We start from the raw sequence: 24,257 nt of genomic DNA, 5'->3' as shown, positions 1-24,257 counted from the left end.
GCTCCGTGAAGCTATTGACTGCACCCTGTCCAAGTGTTCTTAGACGGGACATATGATGCTTGAAGATATTTGACAGCTGCCTGTTTACAGGTCCTCATTAAAATATCTCCATTCGAGTATTGCGTATAAGACAGAAAGCTGGGGCAGAGATGGCCTGTGGAGGTAGTCAAAATAAGGGAAGAGGTCGGCTGGTGAACTGGTAGACAACGGTTCCAGGGAAACGATGCATTGAGGAGGCCCAGTTGGCAATCCACAAGATGTTCGACATGTTCGTCCGTTCCCTAGGGAGAGAACCGATGCCAAGTTTCCTAACCTTGCTATTCGAGCATTATTCTGTGCTACTGAGAATGGCCTCGATCCTTCTCAGCGTTCCTCTCCAATACAGCTTTTTCGTACGAAGTACATGCCGGTCATATGTGCCTCGCACTTTCTTTCTTTCTTTTTTTTGGTGGGGAGAACTGCCACCCCTTCCACACTGGTCGCTTCAGTCCCGATCGTAGCTGCCCTGCATAACAATGCTCCGTCCGGAGGCGCCAAGACTCCTTCCCTTTCCTACTCTTTTTATTCTAGGCACTTTTGCTCGCGCTTTCTGTCTTTTCATACTCGCCACACTTAGCTTCCTACATCTCCAAATAGCTACCCCTATTTTAACCATGTGAATGTTGTCTACAAAACTGGCCTAGCTTCTTCGTCGTGACATTTTGCAACGAAACATTCAATGACAAGTCATCGGCCTTGACGCTTCTGCTAGACAACGCTGCAACGCCATTTCGCTTCGTCTTGGCTCAGCTGCTCTTCTTCTATCCTTCTCAAGCTCTGTCATCTGCTTTCCTCTCTTCTCCAAACTCCTACTCTTCTCCCAACCTAGATCGTCATCCGTGATCGACTTGTTGATCGAGGTTATCGGCCGGGTTGTGCCTCCTGGGCACCGATTGCTCCCTCGATTGTTCCTTCTGCGTCCTGTTGTTATCCTCCTCTCATTGGAATCTACATATTCACACTATTCCGTTTGCCTCACTTCTCCTCATCCCTCTGTCGTTCTCTCATCTTCACCACCCTTGGTCGTCGAAATGGTCTACTCTTCCGCGCCACAGCTGGCGTCCACGTACCGGTTATGGCACCAGTTCACAATGCCCATTGACGGCGGCCAACGCCTTGCCATTTCCGTTCCCAGCTACGTCGCCGACCAGCTCAGCTCCGCCTACACAATTATGGTCACGGCCATGATCGTTAACGTATGGTGCATCTGCTTTGCGCTGGGCTTCTTCTACATCATGCGGCACAACCACGAGCTTGGTTCGCTGTCGTCCAACCTCTGGAACAAGCGTGCTTCCATGTCCGACTCGCTCTTGAGTCTCATGCAAAAGCAAGCCTCCCATTGGAAGCGCTGGTGGGTTTACCCGGCCATTGGCATCATTGTCGGCTGCTGGGTTGCTGAGACCGTGCTGTCCATCATCATCCCGCCCTACATTTTCATCGACACTGCCGCGCCCGTCAACATCGACTCCATTGTTGTTCCCCCCAACTCCGGCACCTCCGACTCGGCTACTGCCCAGCTCTTCTCGCTCGACGTGCCGGCCGCTCTGCGTGCCGTCGGCGGCGCCCTGGTGGCCGCCAGCGACGTTGCTGAGCGCGTCACCATCTCACAGCGAGACATTGGCACCACCGCCACGTTTGAGCCCATCCAGGAGATCGACTACAGCTATTACGTCACAGGCTATGACTTTGGCCTGCAGCACCAGTCCACTCTGCAGTTGAATGTTCAAGGCTCGTGCCGCACCGAATACGGCTGGCTCGTTTCCAGCGACAACTCCTCTGGCTACACCAACGATACATATGCCATCATGGGCGATGCCGCCGCCAACGGCCACATCTCGCTCTCCCTCTACGACGGGCCTAGTCCTACTGCGTTCTTCTACACGGGTGAAGATGGCCCGGGCATTGGCAACACGACATACGCTGCATTCATCTCGTCGGTGGACCGTGTCAGTTTCACTCCTGGCACCGATGCGCTTTATTACACGGGCTCGAGCGAGCAGCAGGACTCGTTTCTGGCTGATACGGACTACATTGTGCAGCCCGGCCGCCCTGTTCTGTCTTGCTGGGAGTCGAATGTCTGGTCCTTTAACGGCGCCAACAGCTCCGTAATCGGCCTCAACAACACGGCTCTGCCCGGACTGGACCTGCCCCTGGCCTTGCAGCTGATCTTTGCACGCTACCTGGGCGCTCCACGTATCGAGAGCATTGGTACGGAGCTCGGCTTGGGCGCGCTGCAGTCTAGTACGTTGGCGCTTGGCACCATCTTTGATGCCGGCAGCTCGTCAGCCTTCTCGGATCTCCAGCGCCTGGTCCTGGCCGCGTTCATTGCCACCGCCAACACGCTGACCGACACTACCCTGGCCTCATCGTACCTGGGCTCCAAGACCGCCGCTGGTAATATGATCTATGGCGACAATAACGAGCCGCTGTCTGGTGCCGATGAGTTTGTCGTTTGGAGCAGCGATGTGTCTACAATCTCGGTGCGCGCCGCGATTATCATCCCTGTTGTCGCGTTCGCGTCTTGGCTGCTGGTGTTTTTCGTGCTCAAGTTTACACCTCTGGCCAGCGTCAACACGCTTGACATTCTCGAGCTCCAAAAGAACATTTACGAAAAGTACCCAGACGCCGACCTGACCATGTACGACGAGGCTACCTGGCAGGTGCAGATGCGTCTTCCGTTGGTCGGCGAGCGCCGCCTTCCGTGGGCCAACTGGGGCACAAGTGCCAACGCCACCAACAAGCGGCAGGACGACGTCGAGGCCGGCTACCAGGCGCCCGCCCAACCGACGTATGCAGCCTCGGGCGATGCCGAGAAGCAGCAACATTCACACGCTGGCACGGCGCTCGCCAATCCCGGAACGCCATTCCCTGATAGCAGCGGCCACTACAGTGCGCCAGAGCAGCCGGTGTACGCCGCCGCGGAGCCCTCAAAACCCAGCTACAGCACAACTGTCGAATCGACGCTGGCCAGCCAGGAGCACGAGGTGGCTGCGGCCGTCGCGCGCGAGGAAGCCGCCAAGCCGGAGCAGGTCTCCAAGGAGATACCGGAGGCGTAGTCCTCATAAAATTGCATTTTTCAATTTTTATTTGCAGCGTTTTTGTTCCGTACGTTTGGGTACAATTTGGTTATTGATTCTCTCCCCGTCTTTTCTGTTATATATCCTCATCTACTCTCTTATTCATCTCGCAGCTACTGTCATATATCCAGCCAAAACTTTGATTTCCAGAGATTTCGAGGCGCTTCGTCTTTATCATAGATTTTAACGATACACACACTTTTTGATATCCAGCCTGGCAAAAGCGAACCCTTTTATGTCTCCTGTAAATAACGGCCGTCGTAAGAAGATATGCACCGAAACTATACAGTCTGGTCGGGGTATTACGTGAACGGCTGTCAAGACATATCATGGGATAAGCGTATGGCCATATTCTTCTGCGAAGAATCTAAAGCGAAGAAACACTCTTTAGGCGAGGACATTGTTAAGCGTACGAGCAACGCTGATTCTGTCACCATCGTTCAGCCTGGCATTATGCCAATAGTTGGCTTAAGGCGTGCCCTGCCACGGACGTAAATATGCTGTCTGACTTGGCAGCCTCTGCTTACATGCTACATTTTTGGATGGTGTCGATGGCTCGAATGGTCACGATTGGGTTTATGCCCACTACGGCCGCCGACGTTGGCGAGCCGGCTGGGGGCTACACATGTCTTCAATCTGCGCTAGGCAAGTTGGGGCTTTCCGACGTTCTGGGAAGCGTGGTAGAGAGTGCAGCAGCACTGCCGAATACCTCGGGCTGCTCTGGTTCTGTCCACAGATTGTTCTCCACGAGATACTTCCTGTACATTTGCGAGAGGGCCATGCGCCACTCGATGTCGCGTCCCCAGGGGCTGTTTTGCCCGTGCATCTTGACAAAGTCGCGCTTGGCCTCGTCCGGCTGGATGCTGTAGCGGCAGAGTTTGTACACCAGCTTCCAATGCAGCTCGAGCGCTTCGTTGTGGTGACGAAGCACCGACGCTGCAGCAAACTCGAGCGTCGTGGCCAAGTCCTCGGTCCATGCTTGGGCCAGGTCCCGGCAGTGGGCCGACGACGCAGCGAGGGATACGAGGATCCTCTGGCATTCTCTGTACCGGTATTCGTAGCTCGGCCAGCCCAAAAGTTCGGCGGGCAAGCCTGTGAGCCAAAAGGGAGGCAGAAACAGCTGCGGGGGGACGGTACCCGCAAATTCCCAGTCGAGGATGGCGCGGATGGTAAAGGTTCTGTGACCCTGTATGCAGGATGCGTCGGGTGCATTGGACGCATTGGGTGCATCGGTACAGTCGTGGCTGTCCTCTACGATAATGTTGGACCAACGCAAGTCGGGATGGGACAGGACAAAGGGCCCCAGGTTTTCAGAGGGGCGCATACTGGAGAAGACGATGCTGCGCAGGTGGTGCAAGGCAAAGACCTCGGCCTCGGCGGCGCCGGGCTGCATGACTTTGGACGGCATCTTGAACAGCTCAAAGATCAGGGCGTACTGGTGGTGGACAAAGTCGGCGGCTGACGCAAAGATGCGGGCGGGCGGCACAGCCACGTCATGGGCGCTGACGGCACGGCTCCTCTCGCGCTCGCGGCGTGCCAAATCGCGGCGGTAGGTGTTTTTAAAGGACGTGGGCGTCGCCAGGTCGGCGTCGCTTTCGATGCACAGGGAGACAGCGCGGCCCCAGTTCACGTGGATGTGCAAGTCGTTTTGCTGGATGGACTGTAAGGGGCCGAGGATGGGCTCGTCGTCGGCAGGGCCGGGCATGAGCGAGCCGATGGCGTCGAATTTCTGGGCGTAGAGCTCGGCGTAGATGTCCAGCAGCTGGCGGTAAAAGTGGACCTTGGTGTCCTCCGGGCTTTCGAGGAGCTCGGTCAGCGGCAGAATCTTGCCGGGGACGTAGTCGAGCAGCAGAAAAGCAAGCCCGGTCGGGTTGTCCGGGGCAGGAGGGTCACTGGCATTGCCAAAACCATGGACGGCGGGCACGGGGATTTTGGTGCGGCGCCGGAGGTAGCTGGGCATAGTTACTGCTGTATTAGACAAGCCCAGCCACAAGAGCCAAGCCACGAGAGCCAAGGCAAACCAAGCCGACCGGAACGGCGACGATAGACTCACCGCACCGTGGCGACCTCGCTCTGAAGCTTGTCCCAGACATTGTCGACATTGGACACAATGGGGAAACGCACGACCCATCGGGCGCCGTCGTCGAACTCGACAAAGTAGCAGACGTTGAAGCTGCCGCGGACGTGTGGCCGGAAGACACGACAAGGCTGTCCGGAGCGGTGGAGTGAGGCTAGGTGACAAACAGCGTCGGGGTCGACTGCATCGATAAAGGCTCGACGGGCGGCTTCCCGCTGTTCCAATGTCAGGGGAAAGACGGCAGACACAAAGCGGGGCTCGAGCGGGGGAGCCGGTGCCGGCGGCATAGTGAGTGTCGGAGAAGACGGGCAAGAGGGAGGGGGGAGTGGGCGGGCGAAGAAAAAAAAGGGGAAAGAAGAGAACGGGAAAGAGCAAACAAGACCGCGAGGAAAGAGCGATGGGAGAGGTGAGCCTGGCGACTTCTTTTATTTCGTATGTGATACAGAAGGGTAACAGCGTTACGTAAGCACACCATTCTGCTGCATGAAATTGTTCGACGTAAAACAAAGGAACGTCGAGCAACAACCATAACGTATCAAACAATAAAGTTCTCGCTCTGTATTTTCTGGTGTTGTTTCCTCGCATAAGATTTGGCATCCTTCTGCTTTTCAAACAGTGCCGGACATTTCGTCCTTTGATCGTAGCTACGCATGTTCCCTTTATTATAAGGACACGTTTGCTTCTTGCACGTCCCCTGACATATCTTGGAAGCCGCGTATCATTGGCAACTATGGTACGGAAACATGCGTCCCGTTTCGGCCTACTCATAGGTGTAGCAGAACGGCCCATCGACCGTGCTCGTCAGCTCCCGAATCTTGTACGTCTTGCCGTCCACGCCGGCGACGCCCAGGTCAATGATGTCGTCCAGCGACTGCAGCCGGCCAAAGCCGAGCAACGACGTCCCGCCCGCAATCACGTTCGTCCGGTTCGCCAGCTGCTGCGTCTGCCAGATGCTCCACGTCCGGTCAATCATGCCATGGTGCACCCAGAAGCCCGGATCGTTGGGCGACTGGTAGAAGTCGGCACCCGGATCGCCTGCAATCGTAAAATGGCCCACGCCGTGGACGCCCATGCCGCCCGTCGGGCTCGTGCTCTGCATCGTGTCCTGGAAGGGGCCAATGGTCTTGCTGTTGGTGATGAGCGCCGCAATGTCCTCGGTGCGCCCGTAATGCGATGTCAGGTAGTTGGACATGTCGCGGCGCAGGCAGCGCGTGTTCTTGCCCATGCCGTCGGCCTGCGGGTTGCGGGCCGGCGTCGGGTCCGTCTCGGCGGCAAAGGGGCCCAGGTGGATCGACATGTTCTTAAAGGGGCCCGATGTGACACAACCACCACCGTCACCGGCCGGGCCGAAACTCTGGCCCTTGTGCTGCGCGATCTTCTGGCCGTTGCCGCTCAGGCTCGTGTCGCTGCCGTCAAAGATGGGCGACGACAGGGGATCCTTGGCCCAGCGGCCCCAGTCCCAGTACTACTTTTGTTAGAGGAGATAGAAGAGAGAAGCGAGACAAAGGGAGGATGCGCGACGACGAACCGGCTGAGTCCCATTGTATCCGCATTCAGTTTGCAAGGCCTATACATGTCAGTATGTGTGTCCAAACAATAGCGCCCGCTCGACATGTCGTACCTTTTCAAATGCCCATGTGTAGTATCGGTGCCACGACAGGAAATTGCCCGTGCCGTGGATGGACAGTGTCTGGTTGACGTGCACCGCAACAAAGTCCTCGTACCGGTTCGTGACGCCGGGGAACTGCGTCAGCTTGGGCGGCTTGCTCATCAGGCACAGCATCGCATCGACATAGCTCTTGCGTTCCTCCTTGGTCAGGTCGCCGTACTCGCGCCGGATCGCCAGCTTGTCCTTGGTGCAAGTCGTCGACTTGGCGAGGGCCTCATCCAGCTGCTTGCGGCCATTGCGCTGCAGATCGAGGACGGCGTCGGTATAGGCGGCCGCGGAGCCGCTGCCGGCCGCCGGTGTGCTCGCCTCGACATCAGGAATCGGGGCAGGTGCACCGGCGACCAAGCTGGCAGCCGTAGCCAGGAGCACAAACGGCGCAAACTGCACCATGGCTGTGATTGGTGAACGGACGCGGGAAAAGGAGAAACCAAACCACAAGTAGGAAGACAAAGGGGTCCGAACAGCGAGGCCTAGTTACCGGTCAGTCTCTCGTAACCACCAAACTGGCTTCACTAGAGAAGTTTGGGTCTTCGATTTATAGAAGAATCGTGGACACGGTTGACCAGACTCGGTCTATATATTTAAATCTCTATTCGGGTATTTTGGCCCTCGGAGAATGTAAAGCTATGGGTCAACACGGAACGCCAACGCGGTCCTCACCCTGTCCTTCATCTATAACAAAATTATCGCACCGCAGCACTCGGTGCTAACCTGGCCATTTCGGTATTATTAGCCGAAGAGTGTGTATGCCACCCAAAGAACGAGGAATCCAAGACAGACAATTTCACCACACATCAACAGTGCTATATATGGAGCGCCACGATTGGATAAGGGACATTCGGCCTTTATACAAGGATGGAACTACATTTCGAAAATGGCACACAAATGTGTTGGCATTACGTATTCGTGGGAAAGGGCTTCGGCTGTTGCTGCGTCGAGATACTGACGCTATTTCGTTTTTCAACGTGTGTCTGCGGACGCTCACATAAAGAAGGGAAAATAGCCCGTCTAGCATTAGTTTCTCAGATACGTCGAACAAGCGTTCTCCGTAAATACGACGACCATGGAGGTCTCCACGTCCTGATAAGTATTTTATCTTATTTTTCACGTTCTTTCGTGCCTTCCCATAAAGAAAAAATCGAAGTACAAAGATATTCAGACGCGACAATATCTGAGTAGACATACTCTCTCCATTGTAAGCCAGAATTGGCGGGCGTTCTGACATGTAACAGAAAAGCAAAACCCCCTTTATATGAGGTCTATATACTCATGGGCGTGAATGGTTTTTTCGTTGCCGCTTGGGACGGAAAGCCCGGGGTAAAATCTATGGATAAATATACGACACCGCAAAACCGGACATTATAGTATGTACTCTACGCGACCACTCAACTTTGGCAATGTCAATATCGCTTTGCCGATTGGTTCACTGCGTAGTGCGATCCCCCACAGTAATGTGGGTTCGAACTATTGTTTTGTGTTGACGTTCTATTTTAAGGAGTCGACGTGCCGTCGTCTGAAGAGCGCTCTTGTCCATTTTTGCCCTGATGTTTAAACTTTAATTTAAATGCCCCGGCCAACCTTGTTTCGTTTCCTGTTATCGTTACCTTCATGATATTTTCCAAGGTACCACTGCCTTCCCTACTTTTTCTCCCCGTTGCCGGTGTCTGTAGTTTCTGTTGCTCCCACGTTGATGCGTACGCGAATTGTATTGTGCCCCGTGATAAAATATGCCGAGCTCGGCTAAGCACGTCAGCGTATATTGCTATTCGCGTGCTCTTTTTGCCTTTGGCCTCGTTATTTTATTTTTATTTTTGGTTATTTATTCCACGTGGGTTGTCCGCTGCTTCTTGCGGCCACCTCGCCTCAAAGACACAGGCTGCTTTCCATCGTGTTGTCTCCCGTTTCCAATGCCACCCGCATACGACCTAACGGTTCACAAAGAAGGCGGCCGCTCCACGATACCTAAAATACCTTTTAAGAAACTATACATTTCCGCACGTTGTTTATAAAAGTGCTATACACGTTGTTCACATAACGCCAGACGCTTCAGACGTTAGCGTAGTGCCGCGGTCGGCCTGTCGTCTCGAAAAACGTTGACATCCCGTACGTGGCGCGTTCCTCGTCGGGAACGCGCCTGCCATTGTCGTACAAGGGCGGGTTGTCCAGGTCCGAGTAGAGAGGCCGCGCTCCCTTGTCTTTGCTTCGGGCATAAAGATACTTTCTTGACACTTCCGAGTCGAGGTGTTGTTTCGGTTGGACGTAGTACGTGCCGTGTTTGCGGAAGACGAAGTGGATAGGCTCTTCGAGGCTCTGGTCGACTCGGCTGCGCATGGCAGCGTCGCAGTCTTTGAGGAACAAGTCAAAGCAAAGAAGCACATCTCGCCGCGAGAGGCTGACCAGGTTCATCTGCACGTCATAGCCCGTTGTTTGTTTCCCTTCATTAGTGGGTTCTTGCGGCTCTTCAGTAGGGTGATGTTGCGGTTGCTCTAGCTCGGCGGATTCTTCACCGCGCTTTTCTTCGCTGCGTTGCCCGCTCCGCTCTTCGTTCCGCTCTTCGTTCAACTGTTCATTAAGTTCGTTGAGCCCTTCGCCGCCTTCTCGGTGTTGTTGCTGTTGTGCCCCCTCTCCCTGGTCGGCCGCTTTTATCCCGGCCATCAGCGCCTGACAAAACTTCTCCACACGGTCTTGAGCCCACGCGATAACGACGGCCGACAGGCGCGACTCAGCCTGGAGCGTGGTCTTGTACAAACATCGGATGGTCCGGTTCTTCAACAACGCCACTCGGGTCTGGACGGCGACATTAATCTTGGAGTGTTCTGGCATGGCCGCGAATGCATAGCAAGAAGAAAAACGTAATGAGGGTGAGGAGAGTGGGAAAGGAGAAGGCTTTAAAAGAGAAATAAAAAATAAGAATCAGATGTTAGTGGAGTTAAAATTAAAAGTGATAAAGTGCGAAAGGTTTTTGAAGGCGCCTGTGGTTACATGAGATGACTAAGCCAGCGACTGCCCACTGTAAAGCTGTACAGGACTGCTGTTTTATTTACCACTGAAGCAGTCCTCCCAGCGCCGACCGCGCGTGCGCGCAGCGCAGCACTGAAGGAGCTCTGCCGCGCCATTGATTTCGGCACGCTGGATCTCCTGGACGATACGCTCACCGAGGTACTCATTCATTCCAAGGAGCATCCCTTAAAATCGGATCGGTGCCCGTTTACGCACCGCATGCTCCCAGACGGCCACGCATTCAATCCAGACGGTGTGTCGGTCGTGGCAGAGACGCGCGAAGACCCGGCGCGGTATCGGTTTCCGGTACTAGACTGTAGTACTACAGCGACGACGCCAGTAAGACGACTTGTTACGTGGGACCAGTTTTAAATGGTTGTCCGTTTACCGACGCTGGCTTCGTACACGGTCCGAATACTCGGTAAAGAACAGTTATACGTACTGAAATCTATAGAGCACGAGTTGTACATTGTCCATGACACGCCGGCGTTGGAGAGCGAGCTCCGTGTTCTCAAATAGGTGGGTGGCCAAGACCATATTGTCCGACTCGTCGCCGCCGTAGTCTCGGACAATCCCTATAGTAACACACCGGTTGGCGCGGCGGACGGCGACAACAAAACGGCGAGCTGTACTATGTTACACGGAATCATTCTTGAATACCATCCGGGCGGCACACTAAAAGCCGTGTCGAAAACAGAACCGGAAACCGAAACCGAGAAACCCTTAGTACGATAGGCATCGTAGTTATACATCGCCGTGGCGGCATTACACGACCATGGATTTACGCACATAGATATTAAAACCGTCCAACATGGTCATTAACGAGAATAGAAATTTAGTCTTAGTTAATGTTGGGGGTGCTGGTGGCTTCACACGGGAATGGCTTTCGCCGCGGATGCGAGTCAAGTCGTGGAAGAAAACGATGAACCTCTCGCTGCATCTCTGGAGGACAGGAAACGGAACGACATGTGGGCCGTCGGCAAAACGATGCTTTTTATGGCTACAAGAGACGAAAAGCAACGTCAAGGCATCCAGACGGAAGCTCACAAACTGATGGCTGACCCACCCCTCGTCATCCTACACCAAGCTGCGGCGGATCTTGAACATCTGCCGGAAGAATAAAATAAACGATAAATTTGGGGGACCCGGAAACGAAAGATTCTAGTTGACAGGTAACTATACGACCACCGTTATGACTGGATTCTACAAACGGCAGGCGACGAGCACACGAGGAAATTTGGATCCAAAAACGGTATGTTGCGAGCATACGGTTCCATTTTAAGCAATCAGGCTGTGCAGGAAGCCGGTCGACTATAGTGGACGTGGCCTGCCGTTTTCCGCTGCGTGTCCTCACAGAAGCACATACTTTAGATTGCTACTCGCTGCTCCCATGTGCCGAGATTCTACCCGAGATTCTACCCCAGACAATTTGGCAATTTTGGTCATGTGCAAACGGAAGAAAGGGCCGTAAACAGAGTTGGCATATGTAAAAATTATATTTGGAGGATCACGTACATTTCTTTCGTGCCTTATATACAATGCTCAGTGTAGACCGCGGGTCATTTCCCCCGGGTCAGATGCCAAACACATCCAATCCATGGTCTATCATCCAGCGGATGCCCTCAGCACGGTAGGTATCCGGCTCGACATGGCTGCTACCGGCCTGCAAGACAATGTTGTGTCCCACACCACCGCCGGCCGTTGCATTGTACACGGGCCACGTCGGCAGACCGTTGCTGTTTGTGCTGCCGTTTGTGGTTCCACCGCTACCAGACTTTCCGTTGGGGTCGAGGTCGACGAAAAAGTTGACCCAAGCCTTGGACATGGACTTGGCCAGCGCCGTATACGACGGCGGCATATTTGCAAACGGATTCGTTTCGTAGCCGAGACCGTGTATGTTGTCAAAGACAAATGCGACCTCTTGGAAATGGGTGGCGCCGGCCTGGGCTGTCATAAACCAATTTAGATTAGAGACAAGAGGGGCGAACAAAGAGCGGCTGCCATGGGGGCTGGACCTACGGGCTATTCCATTGACAAGGACATCGAACCGGTAACTCCACGAAGGCAAGCCAAACGCCGACCAGGCAAGACTGGCCCGCCGACGCTGGTAATGCATCCAGCTGAAAATAGAGTGAGCTGTTGTCAGAAAAGAGAAACAGGAGCATTCATAGAAGAAAGGCAAGTCCAATCAATCAAAACTCACTTGTCACCGAGGAGTGCCGCCGACCGACGAAACTGGAGACCGACAGATCGGGCCAAGCTGTCCCCAGGAACGATCACTGGGAACTTGTCGAGGCCTGGAACGCCAATGGCTTGAATGTCCGGATACAGTAGCAACAGCTCATCGACCAGTCTCCCTGCTTTCTCGGGCGTAGAGGTGGAAGCAGATTCCGTCAAGGTGCTCCCGTCCAGGCCAAACTTTTGAACAATGGCCGCGCGGAACTCTGCGTCGGTGCTCACGCCCTTTCCCTCCGGGCCGACGCTGCGTCCCTGGCCGGACCCCTCGTCCGAATTGCAGCCGATCAGCACGGGCACATGAACAAAGCGGCCGTTGCGAATCTGGTTGTGCGGGTAGTCGGCAATGAAGTCGCCGTCCAGCACCGGGAAGAAGGAGCCGTTGCCATGGGCCAGGGTCTCGTTGATCTCGTGGAGCGGTAGACGACGGAGGCAGTCCAGTGTGGCATCCGCCGGCGCCGACGCACAAGACGTGTTGCGCACAAGCTGGTCGTAGTTCTCTTGCTGTTTGGCCGTGGTGTTGAGGTTGCCCGGGTACCGCGCAATAAAGCCCCCAAAACCGGACTCGCCAATGACGCCGCGGAACAGGCCATCGTCCCGGCCGTTGTAGGCAAAGGTCTGCGCGCTGACACTCTCGGCACCGGAGCTCTCGCCCCAAATGACAACTTTGTCCGGGGCACCGCCGAACGCGGCAATGTTGTCCTGCACCCAATGCAAGGCCAGCCGCTGGTCGCGGAAGCCAATGTTGGTCGAGCCCGCATCGCGCACCGCTTGGCCGGCCAAAAACCCAAAGGCCGAGAGGCGGTAGTTGATGCTGACGCCAATGATGGGCGTCCCCTGCTCGACGCTGTTCTCGACAATAAACGTCAGGTTGTAGCGCTTGTCGGCCGAGCCGCCCATGGTCAGGCCACCCCCGTGGATCCAGACGGCGACCGGCAGCCCCGCCGTCGAGTCAATGCCAGCCGGCCGGACGACGTTGAGGTACAGGCAGTCTTCCGAGACGGGGTAGCCCACATCGTCACCGCCGTACCCGACACAATGAGGCGGGTACGCCACCGCCTCGTGGACACCGTCCCACGTGCTGTTGAGAGGCACCGCTTGCTGGAACCGAACTGGTTTCTACAATCCGTCAGTAAACAGGAGGCAAATGGAAATGGTGGTGGTGGACGGGTCGGCCAGCGGACGAACCTGGGCGTACGGAATACCGAGAAAGAAATCCTGTTTGTATTCTGGATTGTACACGCCCGAGTACGACCCGTTCTTTACTGCCACCGTAGGCGCCGACAACAGCGCCGCGACGTATGCGGTAGACGGGCTACGGCGTGTGGACGGACCGTCATTTTGTGAAGCCAGCCCCAAGTAGCACCCAAACCAGGAGACAACGGCGTGCCGGAGATGGACCATCATCAGAGCCTTGTGGCGCGTGTGCGAGAGATGTGTGCTGGGCACCGAGCCTTGCAAGCCGTTTTTGTGCTGGTTCGTGAAAGAAAGGCAGAATATGGCGGTATCGTTTGCGCTTTCCTTGAGATTTCTCGCGAAAAGTTGCACGAGATGAGAAACGAAGGATCCTCCGGGGCGTCACTTCCTTTCTATCCGGATCCTTTGTAACTGTTCCCCGCAATCTGTTGCCTCGGAGGGATCAGCGGGAAGGAAGAGGAGGGAGAGGGGAAGATGACGGCTGGGGAAAGAAGCCACGGTGCCGGGAATTAACCCGGCACCCTAACGGCCCTTCTTGGCCGGACTTTTTTGCAGATCGCGAAAGGACGATGCAACGTCGCCGTACACAACGAAAGAGGCAGCGACATCCCAAGGCCTCGGCAGTTGGTAGAAAAGCGACAACCAAGACAAAAAACGATACTGCGAATTGACGTCAATTGTTGCCTTCGTTCGGAATGATACTCTGCAAAGGTCCCAGTGCAGCAACAAGTAGAGTAAATATTTTGGTAGAATCGTTTCCAGATTGCTTCCTGCGTTTCTATGAGAGGTCGGCGTGTTTTGTCCTTTTTATATTTTTGTTCCGGGTATCTTGTTCTTGCGCTGTCCGCACGTAAACTCGTTCCGCCAGTGTCATGTCTATCGACTCGTCCCGCAATGCCATGCCGAGATTCCAAAACGGAAATAGAAAAAAAATGAAAGAAGAAGCAACAGAAAAGAAACAGAAAGCACATAAGCACGTAAGCGCACTACCCCAATTATGTTCCCGAGAGCGCCATGCTAAGAGCTAAACCCTCCGTGACGTTCATCCATTGCCATGGAACTCCATGGCCGTCCGCAGCATCGCAAAAAGAAGGAGCAAACAAATAAAGTAAAACAAATGTAAATAGGTGAACAGACGTTTCCAACAGAGCAACACAAATGCAACATGATTTCATAAACATAAACGTGCGAAACAAAACGTACGCACCACCCCAAAAGAGAACCATTCTGGCCCGTGGAAGCCAAAACGCCAAAGAAAGATGTTGTTACAGACAAAAAGAAATAAGACAAAAGTTCTGAGCGCCCTCATAGACCTAGAAGCAGGAGAAATGTGTGCTCACTTCTCGCCATTGTAGTCCTGCGGCGTCACATTTGGAGTGAACTGGAACTGCTTGACCTTGCTGCGACCCGGCGACAACGTGCCGGACGATCCAGGGATCATGTAAGCCTCGCCAGGGAAGGTATACTGCGCCTGGCTCGGAACGCCCGCGGCGCCGCTGACGGCGCCAGTCTGCAACTGCAGCGGGAAGTAGCCGTGGCCCAGTGACTGATGAACGGATGGCGTTGGCGGCTGGCTGTTCATGACGTAGCGCGGTGCCGCCTGCAGCATGGAGAAGTCCTCCGAGCCGAAGCTGCCCAGGCTCGGTGTCAACAACGCCTCGTCCTGTGGAACAAACCTCCAGTGGCTGTCCATCATATGCTGATGCTCACCGGCGCCGGCGTGCATCAAGCCATGGAAGCCCGGCGTGCCAGGCGGGGTCTTGAGCGTGGACTGTGTCGCAAAGTAAGGGTTGTGGTTGGCGGCGCTGCTGCCAAAAGGCATCAGGTGCTCATCATCGGACGAGCCTGAGCTAGCCATGCCGTTCGTTGAGACCATGGCCTCACCCGGTGACACGCTGGACGTGCTGTTGCTGAGCGACCGGACCAAAGGTGGGCCACCACTTGCTTCCACTGCTGCAGAGGTCTGAAGAGACTGCAGAAGAGCTTCCTGGTTGTGCTCGAGGTACAGTGGCGAGCGGGGAGCCGCAGGGATACTCGGTTTCTGGATGCGGTTCGCCATGAGGCCAGTGGCCGACGAAATGCGGCGGATGGAAGGTGTGCTGCCATCCAGGCGCTTGTTGCCAGTATCAACACTCGTTTTGGGACCGAAAGCTGAGCTGCGGAGTGCCGTTGAGTTCAGCATTGCCGGGATGCCCTTGTTCCTCCGGGTCGCAATGTTTGCCGGCGGCGGAGGCGACTTGAAGCGAAGATCAGAGATGGCCGATGCCGGCGAGTGGGCGGAGCCAGGTGACGGCGCAGCGGACATATTTTGCGACAGCGTGTCGTCAAGCAACGGGACCTCGTATGAAGGCAGAACCACCAGGTCCTCGTCAAGCTGCGGGACGTCGTCCGCTCTCAGGAGCTCGGCCTGGAAAGAGTCAACGTCCACGTTGGCCATAACATTGTCCACGCCCATATCCGTCGTGAAGGGTATATAGGCGCCCAGAGACTGCTCGAAGCCCTGATGCTCAGAAAGATGCTCGGTATCCATGATGGCCTGCGGTGAAGTATGGGAGCTGTAGCTGCCATTGTTATGGTGAGAGGAGGCCAGGTATGCGCCGTTCATCACAGGCACGAACAGGGGAGCATCACGACTACCGTCCGTGATGGTGGCGGTGGTGGTGTGAAAAGTGAGCGACTTTGGGGAAGGGTATTCCTCAATGGATGGCGCAGAAGGTGATGCGCTCTGACCAGCTGCAGTATTACCGTCGTTGGCTAGTGGGTAGATGGCGAGAGGAGGCTGTTTGGCGGTGGGAAATGCAGCAGAGGAAGCCCGCAATGGCAAGATCTGGGTTTGCGGCCCAAGGTACTCGTTCACCATGGACGATTCCTCGGGCTGTTCGGTTGGCGAAGATTCAGACGGAGACACGTCTTCTTGGACCGTCACATCTCCTCGACGTGCCATCTGCTTGGCCTTGGCACGTCTGTTCTGGAACCAGTTCTATTCACGAAGCAAAGTCAGTAAACAGACATTCAAGACACCGCGCGTGGGAAATGGACTAGCTCGGATAAGCATACATTAATTCTCGGGTTGTCAACCTTGAGCAGCTCGGCGATCTCACGTTTCCGCAGCGAAGACGGTTTGGGGTTCTTCTGAAACTCGTTCTCGAGAAGCTGAACCTCGTCCTTGCCTAGTCTCGGCTTTGGGTCGACCTGCTTTGCAACAAGTGCCATCTGCGCCTCGGTCATGTTGCGGTGCTGGGAGTGCATGTGTGGGAAGAGGTAGAGAGGCTCGCCGCCGTACGTGTATTGGTACGACGTATGCCGGGGTTGGTTTATGTCACTTGGCCGTTGGACAGCCGCGAACGGCATGCCCACCTGTGGCATGCCGTGAAGCATCGTCGTATAGTTCATCGCGAAAGAAGCGTGCCGCTTGTTCGATTCGTTACTGAGGTAATGTAATGATTCCAAGAAATGGGCACCAGGATGGTGGTTTGTGGTGTATGGCGCACACACGCGCACACGACCGTTAATGCTGGCAGAATGAATTTGCGTTGTTCAAGCCGTGCCAAGTTGGCCGTGGTCGTGTCGTGATGTTTTGTGGGCGAGAGAGATTGGTCATGTAAGAGCAAGAAGAGGCGCGGTGCGTTTGTGAAATCGGGAGAAGCAAGAGTTGTCACGGCGTGGGAGAGGGAGTGCGTAATGCTGTGTTGTGTTTGAAAATGTAGAAGGGGAGTTGGAAAGAGACGCAAAAGAGTTGGGAAGTGAAGTAGAAATACGAAAAAGACAAAAGAGAGGTCAAGCAGTAAAAGAAGAGAAAAGAGGAACAGACGGGGAGTGGACGAAGCTTAGTTTAAGAACAGAAAGGCGTGTTTGATGGGACGAGAATTCTCGTGGGAAGGCGTGGAGGTCTTGCAAGGTGTGTACGCTCCTTACTGAGCTCCAAGTGGACTCACGAGGTCGTCAAAGCAAGGCACTTTGACGAGCAAAGACTGAAAAGGGGAGACGGGCGGCTGAGACAAACAAAGAGAAGCTGTTCTCCAAGAAAACTGAGAGAGAAACGACAGGGACCAGCCCCCGACCCTAGCCCAGTCGAAAGGAAAACGGAACAAAAGGGGCGTGGACTGTGAATTTTTGAACAAGCGCGCGAGTAATGTGGAGTGGTGAATTGAAGGGGGGGGGGGGGGGGGGGGGTGAAAAAGGATAGAGCGGAAATGCTGCCGGCCCAAGAGGTTTACGTCCTGTCAGGCGGATTGACCGGCCCCTAAGACCCTGAGCGAATCCAGTCAGAACGGGTTTTGTATGCAAAAGTCTCATAAGAAGGGCATACCTCAAGAACTGTCCCAGTCTTTTGCTTCGCTGACCTTCTTTGTTCGTTTTCATTCTCTGTGAATGTACGATCAGATACAAGATATGCCAGACATGGCCAGCTTGTTGGTTATTGTCTAGGTCAATCTGACACAGCAAAGGTTCGAGCGGACAGGGCGTGGTATAGGATGCTGATTTGACAACAGCAGAAGCAAGGGAATGAAAAACATGACGGAGAAATGAGAGTAATTCGGGTGCTGACTGTACAAGCGAGAGCAGGCCATGGGCAATATCGTGATCATGAGAGCCAAAAAAGCTTCATGTCCAGGGAGTAAAGTGAGCTGGGAAAAGCTGGAGAACACAGAAGACATGCCTCAGTTCAAACATTCCTCACCTACTGTCTTTCATAGGCCGCCGTTTTGATTCCTGCATTTCTCGCGCGCCATTCCGTTTTTCTGTCTCTTATCGACCAGGGGGAGGTGGAAGTCGATGTGGCCCACTGTACCCTACCTCTCAAGGCGGAGAGAGAAGGGTATCTAGAGGCAAAGATTGTGTGGACACAAGCGTGATATTCATCATGCAATTGTGTACGTGTACTGCGTAAAGTGCCGGGTAGAAATTCAGGTAAATGTGCGAGCTGTGACATTCCTTCCACCTGATGTTTTCATAATGCCGAAGTCAAGAGTGCATGCACGAGCGGCACTCAGAGAGGAATAGGCTGCGCAAGGTCCTCGCAAAACGTAAAGCTGCGAGATGGGACGTGTTCTTGGGCCATCTTTCGGTTCGTTACCCAAACGTGTGTTGGTAAAGCGTTTCGTCCTTACCATCAGATGAGTTGTCGAGTCCCTGTACATCGGTGGTGGTGTGTGCCTGCATATGTCCTCGCACAGAAAACGGAAGGGAAGAAAAGTATGGACTAAAAAAAGCGAGTCACCCAAGGTGTGAGTGGGTATTGTTTCTTTGGCAGGGGTGACTTGGCTGCAAGCAAAACGACTGTTCGGCGACCTTCACACCAGGATTGCAAGGCATTCGGGAAAAAAGGGAGAGACAAAGAGACCCCACGCCCCCCAAAAAGAAAATGAAATGAAAGAGTAAAACAGGGAACAGAAAAAAGAAAGTGCAGGGCCACCCAGAGAGCAGCAGAGGCTCTTGGGAACACAATGTTCAGCCACCATGGGATATCTTACTTTATGCTATCCTGGAGGTGCTGGTGATGCTGGTGATTTAGGCACGGTGAGACTAGGTGCCATTTCTCACTGCTCCGTGAGAAGAAAATGGCAAGACAGTTCAGACACTTCTTCGATCTCTTAGCGCAGGACTGTAGCTTTTGGTCGGTTTGGTTGTGTTGATCATTGCTTCATTTCTCCAGCAGCTACCTGCCAGAGCACATGGCAAGTGGCGCTAAAGGGAAGGAAAAGGTGAAAAAGGCAACGAAAGGGCAGGGGTCTCAAGACACAGACCACGACCAGAGACGAGTCCCGGTCGTCAGCTTCTCCATCCCATGTCTACCAGTTCGGTTGAATTGGCTATGTAAAGAGATCGTTGACCAAACGAGTATCTGTAAGTGTCGGAAGAGCGGATTGTTGGGTGTCCGCGCATCGGGAACGCAAACAGGACAGCCAGAGAACATAGCGATTGTAGGGGCCTCTCTGTGCTGATTCAAGCCGGAACTGCGATTCCTTCGTCTTGTCTTTTGGGTTCTCCTCTCCGGACAGAGGATCTGATGTGCTCGAAGCCGGAACCAACTTGGTAGGTTTGTTGGCTGGGCCTTATGTCGTACACAGCGCCCAAGGTCGCCTTGACATGTCTGAGCCATCTACTCGGGATACGACATGAAAAGGCGGGAGAGTTGACGCTGGGATGGGTCCTCTTTTCCGGGTCTTGCTCCCTGCACGCGGTTCGTGGTATTCAGCTTCGAGCCGCCGTCTTCTCCTCGCCCCGTTTCCTGGTTTCTTTTGTCGGTCTTAGCAAATGGCCACGCACAACGAAGCCGATGGAGAGCCGCAATTTTGGAAAAGAAAAACTATCCATGAGCGGGCTAGACTCTGCAATTTCATTGCGCACGTAAACACGGCAAAGGAACGGCCTAAAATAAAGTGAGGTCAAAACGCAATGGGCTTTACCTGTCTCTCCCTGTCTCCCCACCTAGCTGTCAGCCGCTCCCGATGGAGCTCGCGCACTGCCATCAACCCTTGCAGAAGGTCGTGTTGTCAAGAAGCGAGTGACGCGACCGCGCCCGGTGTAAACGCACCCATGGAGCCGATGTAAATCATATTAGAGTCGCATAATGGCTTCAGCTGCAGCGCGGCCAGAGAACAGGGACTGGACTTGGGATGTCCTTGTACGAAGCATTCCGTACTCCGTGGTGTGACAGAGAAAAGGGGTGGGAACAGGCCGCATTTTTCTTTACGGCCAACATCGCCGAGTGATGTTTTTACAAGTTCTGGGGGTTGAGGAAGGAGCGATGAACGGAGACAGAATGTGATGGGGGCAAGAACGAACCATGAAGATTAAGTAAAATGAGCAAGAGCAGCACCTTCACAGCCATACGGAGTATGTTGTTAGTTACCCGCATTCGACCTTCGCACTTTCCCTCGTTACGCAATCACACAATCAAATACACAGACACAGACGATCCGGTGTCCTGTGCGAACAGGGCGCCAAGGCATATTACAGCGTTACACTGCTAAGAATGGTGTGCTGAGGGGCACTGCTCCGCAATGCAGCGGAACTGGCCGCTGGGAGAGACAGTACTACTCCGTAAGATCAGCTGGCAACGCAACAAGTGAGACAGAGACGAGAGAGAGTAGCACGGCCGGCACCCAAAGAGGCCCGTTTTGGTAACGCTGGGAAGGGGCGAAGCAAGGTCGACCCCAGTACCTGGACAGCAACACTTTGTGAAATGTTATTACGGAACGGTATTCCTGCAGGGATCGCCCCTTCCCATTCGGGTAATAAGATGATTACCATCCCACAGTGCTTTGCATTGCGAATGGACTACTTTTCTCAGTACACGAGGCTACTCTACTCCGTTTTTGCAAGGCCGCAGAGAAAAAGTCAAGTTATGTCGCCGACGGCGAAGGGGTTGTCGGCGAGATCTTCCCTGTAATTTTGTCTCGTTTTCTGTTTTCGTTCGGTTTGTTACCATAGTCAGGCGCTCAATACTTATAAGCTCTAAAGGCAGCGTCTTCCCCGCCCAGAGCTCTCTAGGCCAGGATTGCCGACGGCAAACACCGACAAAGATTGAGTTTCATTCGTATTGGGTTTTGCCTCACAAAATTCGCAGCTCTGTCAATTGCCAAAACAAAGGGCAAATGGTCACAGAAAAGCTTTGCCAAAAAAAAAAAGGGGGGGGGGGGGGGGGGAATTTTGACGAGATACATAGATGGGAAACGACAAGGCCATACAGCAGGGAGGCCGGTCTCTAACAACATGCACACTCATACGAATTACTGTCAGTACGGTCCTGGCCATAGTACCCGTCCGTTGGACTTTTTGTAACCTGTGTCTCATCTTTCCAGTGGCTTTATCCATGAGGGCAACCTTAAACTACGAATCTGAAGAGGTTGCAACCATTAACCTTGGATTATGCATTGTTCCTGACGGCACCAAGCCACACACGCGCCATACAACAGCCACTAAACAAACACCAAACAGCCACCATGGTCCAAGGGAGTGGTCGTGATCGTTGCAAAACTAGCCCTCTTCGCCGTGCTGAAAGGGCTGAGCGAGCTGATTGGGGAAGCTATGACGGGACTTTCTTACCCAAAACAGCTTTGGTGGATACCGAACTGAGCGAAGACAAGTCAAAGAGAGGCAGAAACGAGAAAAGTCATGATAAAGAAGGCCCGCAGAGCTTACTCTTGCCACTCCCTTTCCATCGCCCGTTGGTGGTGGCCATCTATGGACTCCTCTCAGTAGACGGACGACCCCCTCTCCCGCTAAAATAAATAGGACCTTCGCATCGTTCAAGAGTCGCGATTTCTACGATTTCAACTCCAACTCCCCCAGCGGTACTGCATGCAGCCTGGTCGAAGGCCTGGCCAGACCTCGTCCTCTGTGCAGCTGGTGCCGATCCCTTCTCTTCTTGATACACTAGCCTTCTTCACCATACGAGATACTTACCCTACTCTCCTCTCGGCCGCTCTTCTCTGCACCCGGAGGTGAGCCCAATGTAGGAAGGCTCCGCGTAGAGAAATAAAGGATAATCGTGACAAAAAGAAGACAAGATCAAAGGGCGCTCCTAGCAGCACACGACAGCTGATTAAAGGATTTGCTTGTCCGAAAATGTCGAATGCTGTTGAAATGTATTACGTCGTACGGAGTACGGAGTAGGACATACTTTCCACTCTTTTGTTTCCTTCTCACAACCCTGCAAGCAGGGGTACAACGTGTTCCAGACATTTAGTTTTGCACATCCCTCTCCATATTTGTTCTTCGTCACTGTCTGGTGCGTGCCCCCCGCGAGCCCTTGCCTCTTTCTGGCTCTACCGACAAACTCAAGAGAGCGTCCCAAGGCGGAATTGGGAGCGCGACCAGGCCTAGACCCAGACATGGAATTCGGCAGATCAACATGGGATTGTGACCAATTTGCCCACGACCGCTTTTCCCGTGCGGCACCGTGCATCGAGCGCCGACGGCCTCCTCGCCGGCGACATAAAAATGCAAATCGTCACTGACGCTTCAACGGCAGACGTCAAATGGCACACATCGCAACATACGACATCGCATCGTAAAGTAGTATTTGGCAAGACAGGAGGCCGCCGACCTGCTCTGTAAGGTACCAAGGAGCCCTCGTTTGTGCTTGTTCGTGCAGGTGCAGAGGGGAGTCGACTGGTGCTACGACGGAGAGGGGGGAAAGCACATGGGCTGAAGGTTCACGAAAATGACATGGCAAAAAGTCGTATTTGTCATGACCAGTCTTGTGTAGCTCTGGGTACCGTCTGTTTTCTTTGCAGCGCTATGGGTGTAGTCACATTTCGTCGTATGGACATGCAATATCGTGAGAACGGACATTGCAAGCGCCGACGAGTCCTGAAAAATAGGAGAGGGAAGAGGGGAGAGGGGAGAGGGGAGGGGACAGAGAAGAAGAAACATGAAAGGCGCAAAGAAGGACTGCAATCCGGCACGGACGGCAAGTCGCGGCAGCAGAGGCGACAGTCACACAACAGACACCGTATTGGCATTCCGCCCTGCATGCCAGACTAAAATGATGTATTTTCTGCCATGTGTGTGGGTACTCCGTACTTGCGATGCCAACAGAACAACACGTCAGACCAGGGAAATTTGCAGAGACAAGCGACCGGGGGGGGGGGGGGGGTAGCCTCCAATGCAACACAAGGGAGATTCACCAACTGGCAGGCTGGGCCAGGCCGAGTGGCAGGTCCACAAGCACACTAAGACAAGGCGGGGAGCCATGTGATTAGCTTCAGTGGGCTTCAGTGGCTTTAGGGCTTCTTGGTGGCAAGAAACATCGGATGGGGGTCTGGGCTCAGGCGCGGTGCCTTGGCCAGGCCTGGCCTCGACCTGTCAAACACCGTGGGACGCGCTGGGCACTGCGAAGACGGCGAGGAAGTGGATCGATCTCGCTTACTGGAGTATCCCATTGGCCGAACCAGTCTTGGCCTCCGCACTTTCTGCTATCCATCCCCTTGTCAACTTTCTGTTCGTCGTTTGCTCCTGCCTCATGGGCCTTTTTTCTCCTTTCTTGGGACTGAGTGTTTGCAATTTGGCAGGCGCAGCCCTGCTCCTTCCCCCTAGAGGCTTGTCCTTTCTGTTCCTTCTGAAAACCAGTCCAGTTGGTCATTTTGCGCTTTCCTCAACATGATCCTTATTTGAATCCGTCTCTGAGCTGAACGTTCTAATCCCGTCCCTATATTATATACGATATAGGGGTGGTGCTTGAACCGGCCAGTCCCCAAGCATCCCGCGCCGCAGTCTTGGTGCTCTTGGTACGACGTACAGGTAATACGACCTCTGTCATTTGGGACTGGCCCAGGCAATTGGCACCTCGCATGGTCCCGGCAGAGTGGCTTTCTAATTTGGCAAGGAGGTAAGCTGCCGCATATTCAGCAGGGCCGACAAACGGAACCTGTTATGTGCCTCGTTCACAACGGCAGAGAGCCCTGTCAATTGGCAATGCATGCAAACACCGTGTCAATTGGTTTGGCCCATACTGAGAACTTGGTCTTCGTCGAAGGCTGTCGGGTTTTGACTTGAGGCCTGTACTGTTGGAAGCTAAGTTCCTCAGCGCGACCAAATGGACGCCTCTGAAGGACTCTCAAAGGATTCGAATCTTCAACATTGAAGAACACAACGAGCTTGTGTGATTAACTCTTTCAGGTAAGTACAACCTTCACAAACCATCATACAATTTCGGTCTTGAATTGTTACATTGACCAGGTGTGGTCCATCGACTACATTGCACCCTTTTTTCACGTATTTCTAGCGTCAAACAGATCATCCGGCAACGGGGGTACAACGCACAACGCTCGATTTTACCGGCAAACCGTTGGAGTGAACCAGACAAAACGGTGTTTTAGCGACTTCCCCTATTTTGTCAACTGTGTTAACTGTCTCGACGGCTTATTCCGTTGACCGGGGCGAAGAGTTCTTTTTAGGTTTCTTAAGGAATGCCGTTTTCGCCTCCAAGTGCTTAAACAAATTTCTACGCCTG

At 53.9% G+C, this 24,257-nt stretch overlaps 7 protein-coding genes across 7 annotated transcripts; 1 reads left to right on the top strand and 6 right to left on the bottom strand.

Annotated features, from left to right (window-relative positions):
* Positions 1-1,070: 1,070 nt before the first annotated feature.
* Positions 1,071-3,095, top strand: SPBR_04788 (uncharacterized protein; the record flags this gene model as incomplete). Its single annotated transcript, XM_040763065.1, has 1 exon — positions 1,071-3,095. One exon carries the CDS (start codon positions 1,071-1,073, stop codon positions 3,093-3,095), a length of 2,025 nt encoding a protein of 674 aa, XP_040615674.1.
* Positions 3,096-3,747: 652 nt separating this feature from the next.
* Positions 3,748-5,076, bottom strand: SPBR_05014 (uncharacterized protein; the record flags this gene model as incomplete). Its single annotated transcript, XM_040763291.1, has 1 exon — positions 3,748-5,076. The coding sequence occupies one exon, from the start codon at positions 5,074-5,076 to the stop codon at positions 3,748-3,750; it is 1,329 nt and encodes a 442-aa protein (XP_040615673.1).
* Positions 5,077-5,165: 89 nt separating this feature from the next.
* SPBR_05426 (uncharacterized protein) lies at positions 5,166-5,480 on the bottom strand (the record flags this gene model as incomplete). The annotated part of the gene is made up of 2 exons (XM_040763702.1): positions 5,166-5,324; positions 5,361-5,480. The coding sequence occupies 2 exons, from the start codon at positions 5,478-5,480 to the stop codon at positions 5,166-5,168; spliced, it is 279 nt and encodes a 92-aa protein (XP_040615672.1).
* Positions 5,481-5,953: 473 nt separating this feature from the next.
* On the bottom strand, positions 5,954-7,252 carry SPBR_05020 (tyrosinase; the record flags this gene model as incomplete). Its single annotated transcript, XM_040763297.1, has 3 exons — positions 5,954-6,658; positions 6,722-6,760; positions 6,815-7,252. The coding sequence occupies 3 exons, from the start codon at positions 7,250-7,252 to the stop codon at positions 5,954-5,956; spliced, it is 1,182 nt and encodes a 393-aa protein (XP_040615671.1).
* Positions 7,253-8,908: 1,656 nt separating this feature from the next.
* On the bottom strand, positions 8,909-9,685 carry SPBR_05265 (uncharacterized protein; the record flags this gene model as incomplete). Its single annotated transcript, XM_040763542.1, has 1 exon — positions 8,909-9,685. The coding sequence occupies one exon, from the start codon at positions 9,683-9,685 to the stop codon at positions 8,909-8,911; it is 777 nt and encodes a 258-aa protein (XP_040615670.1).
* Positions 9,686-11,435: 1,750 nt separating this feature from the next.
* SPBR_04773 (uncharacterized protein) lies at positions 11,436-13,501 on the bottom strand (the record flags this gene model as incomplete). Its single annotated transcript, XM_040763050.1, has 4 exons — positions 11,436-11,809; positions 11,882-11,982; positions 12,066-13,216; positions 13,286-13,501. The coding sequence occupies 4 exons, from the start codon at positions 13,499-13,501 to the stop codon at positions 11,436-11,438; spliced, it is 1,842 nt and encodes a 613-aa protein (XP_040615669.1).
* Positions 13,502-14,630: 1,129 nt separating this feature from the next.
* On the bottom strand, positions 14,631-16,687 carry SPBR_04777 (homeobox transcription factor; the record flags this gene model as incomplete). Its single annotated transcript, XM_040763054.1, has 2 exons — positions 14,631-16,274; positions 16,352-16,687. 2 exons carry the CDS (start codon positions 16,685-16,687, stop codon positions 14,631-14,633), a joined length of 1,980 nt encoding a protein of 659 aa, XP_040615668.1.
* Positions 16,688-24,257: the final 7,570 nt, after the last annotated feature.

This window comes from Sporothrix brasiliensis, assembly GCF_000820605.1.
Source record: "Sporothrix brasiliensis 5110 chromosome Unknown Cont21, whole genome shotgun sequence".
In the NCBI taxonomy this organism is placed as follows: domain Eukaryota; kingdom Fungi; phylum Ascomycota; class Sordariomycetes; order Ophiostomatales; family Ophiostomataceae; genus Sporothrix; species Sporothrix brasiliensis.
Note: the sequence above shows the minus strand (reverse complement) of the source record. Positions and strands in the feature narration are given on the sequence as shown.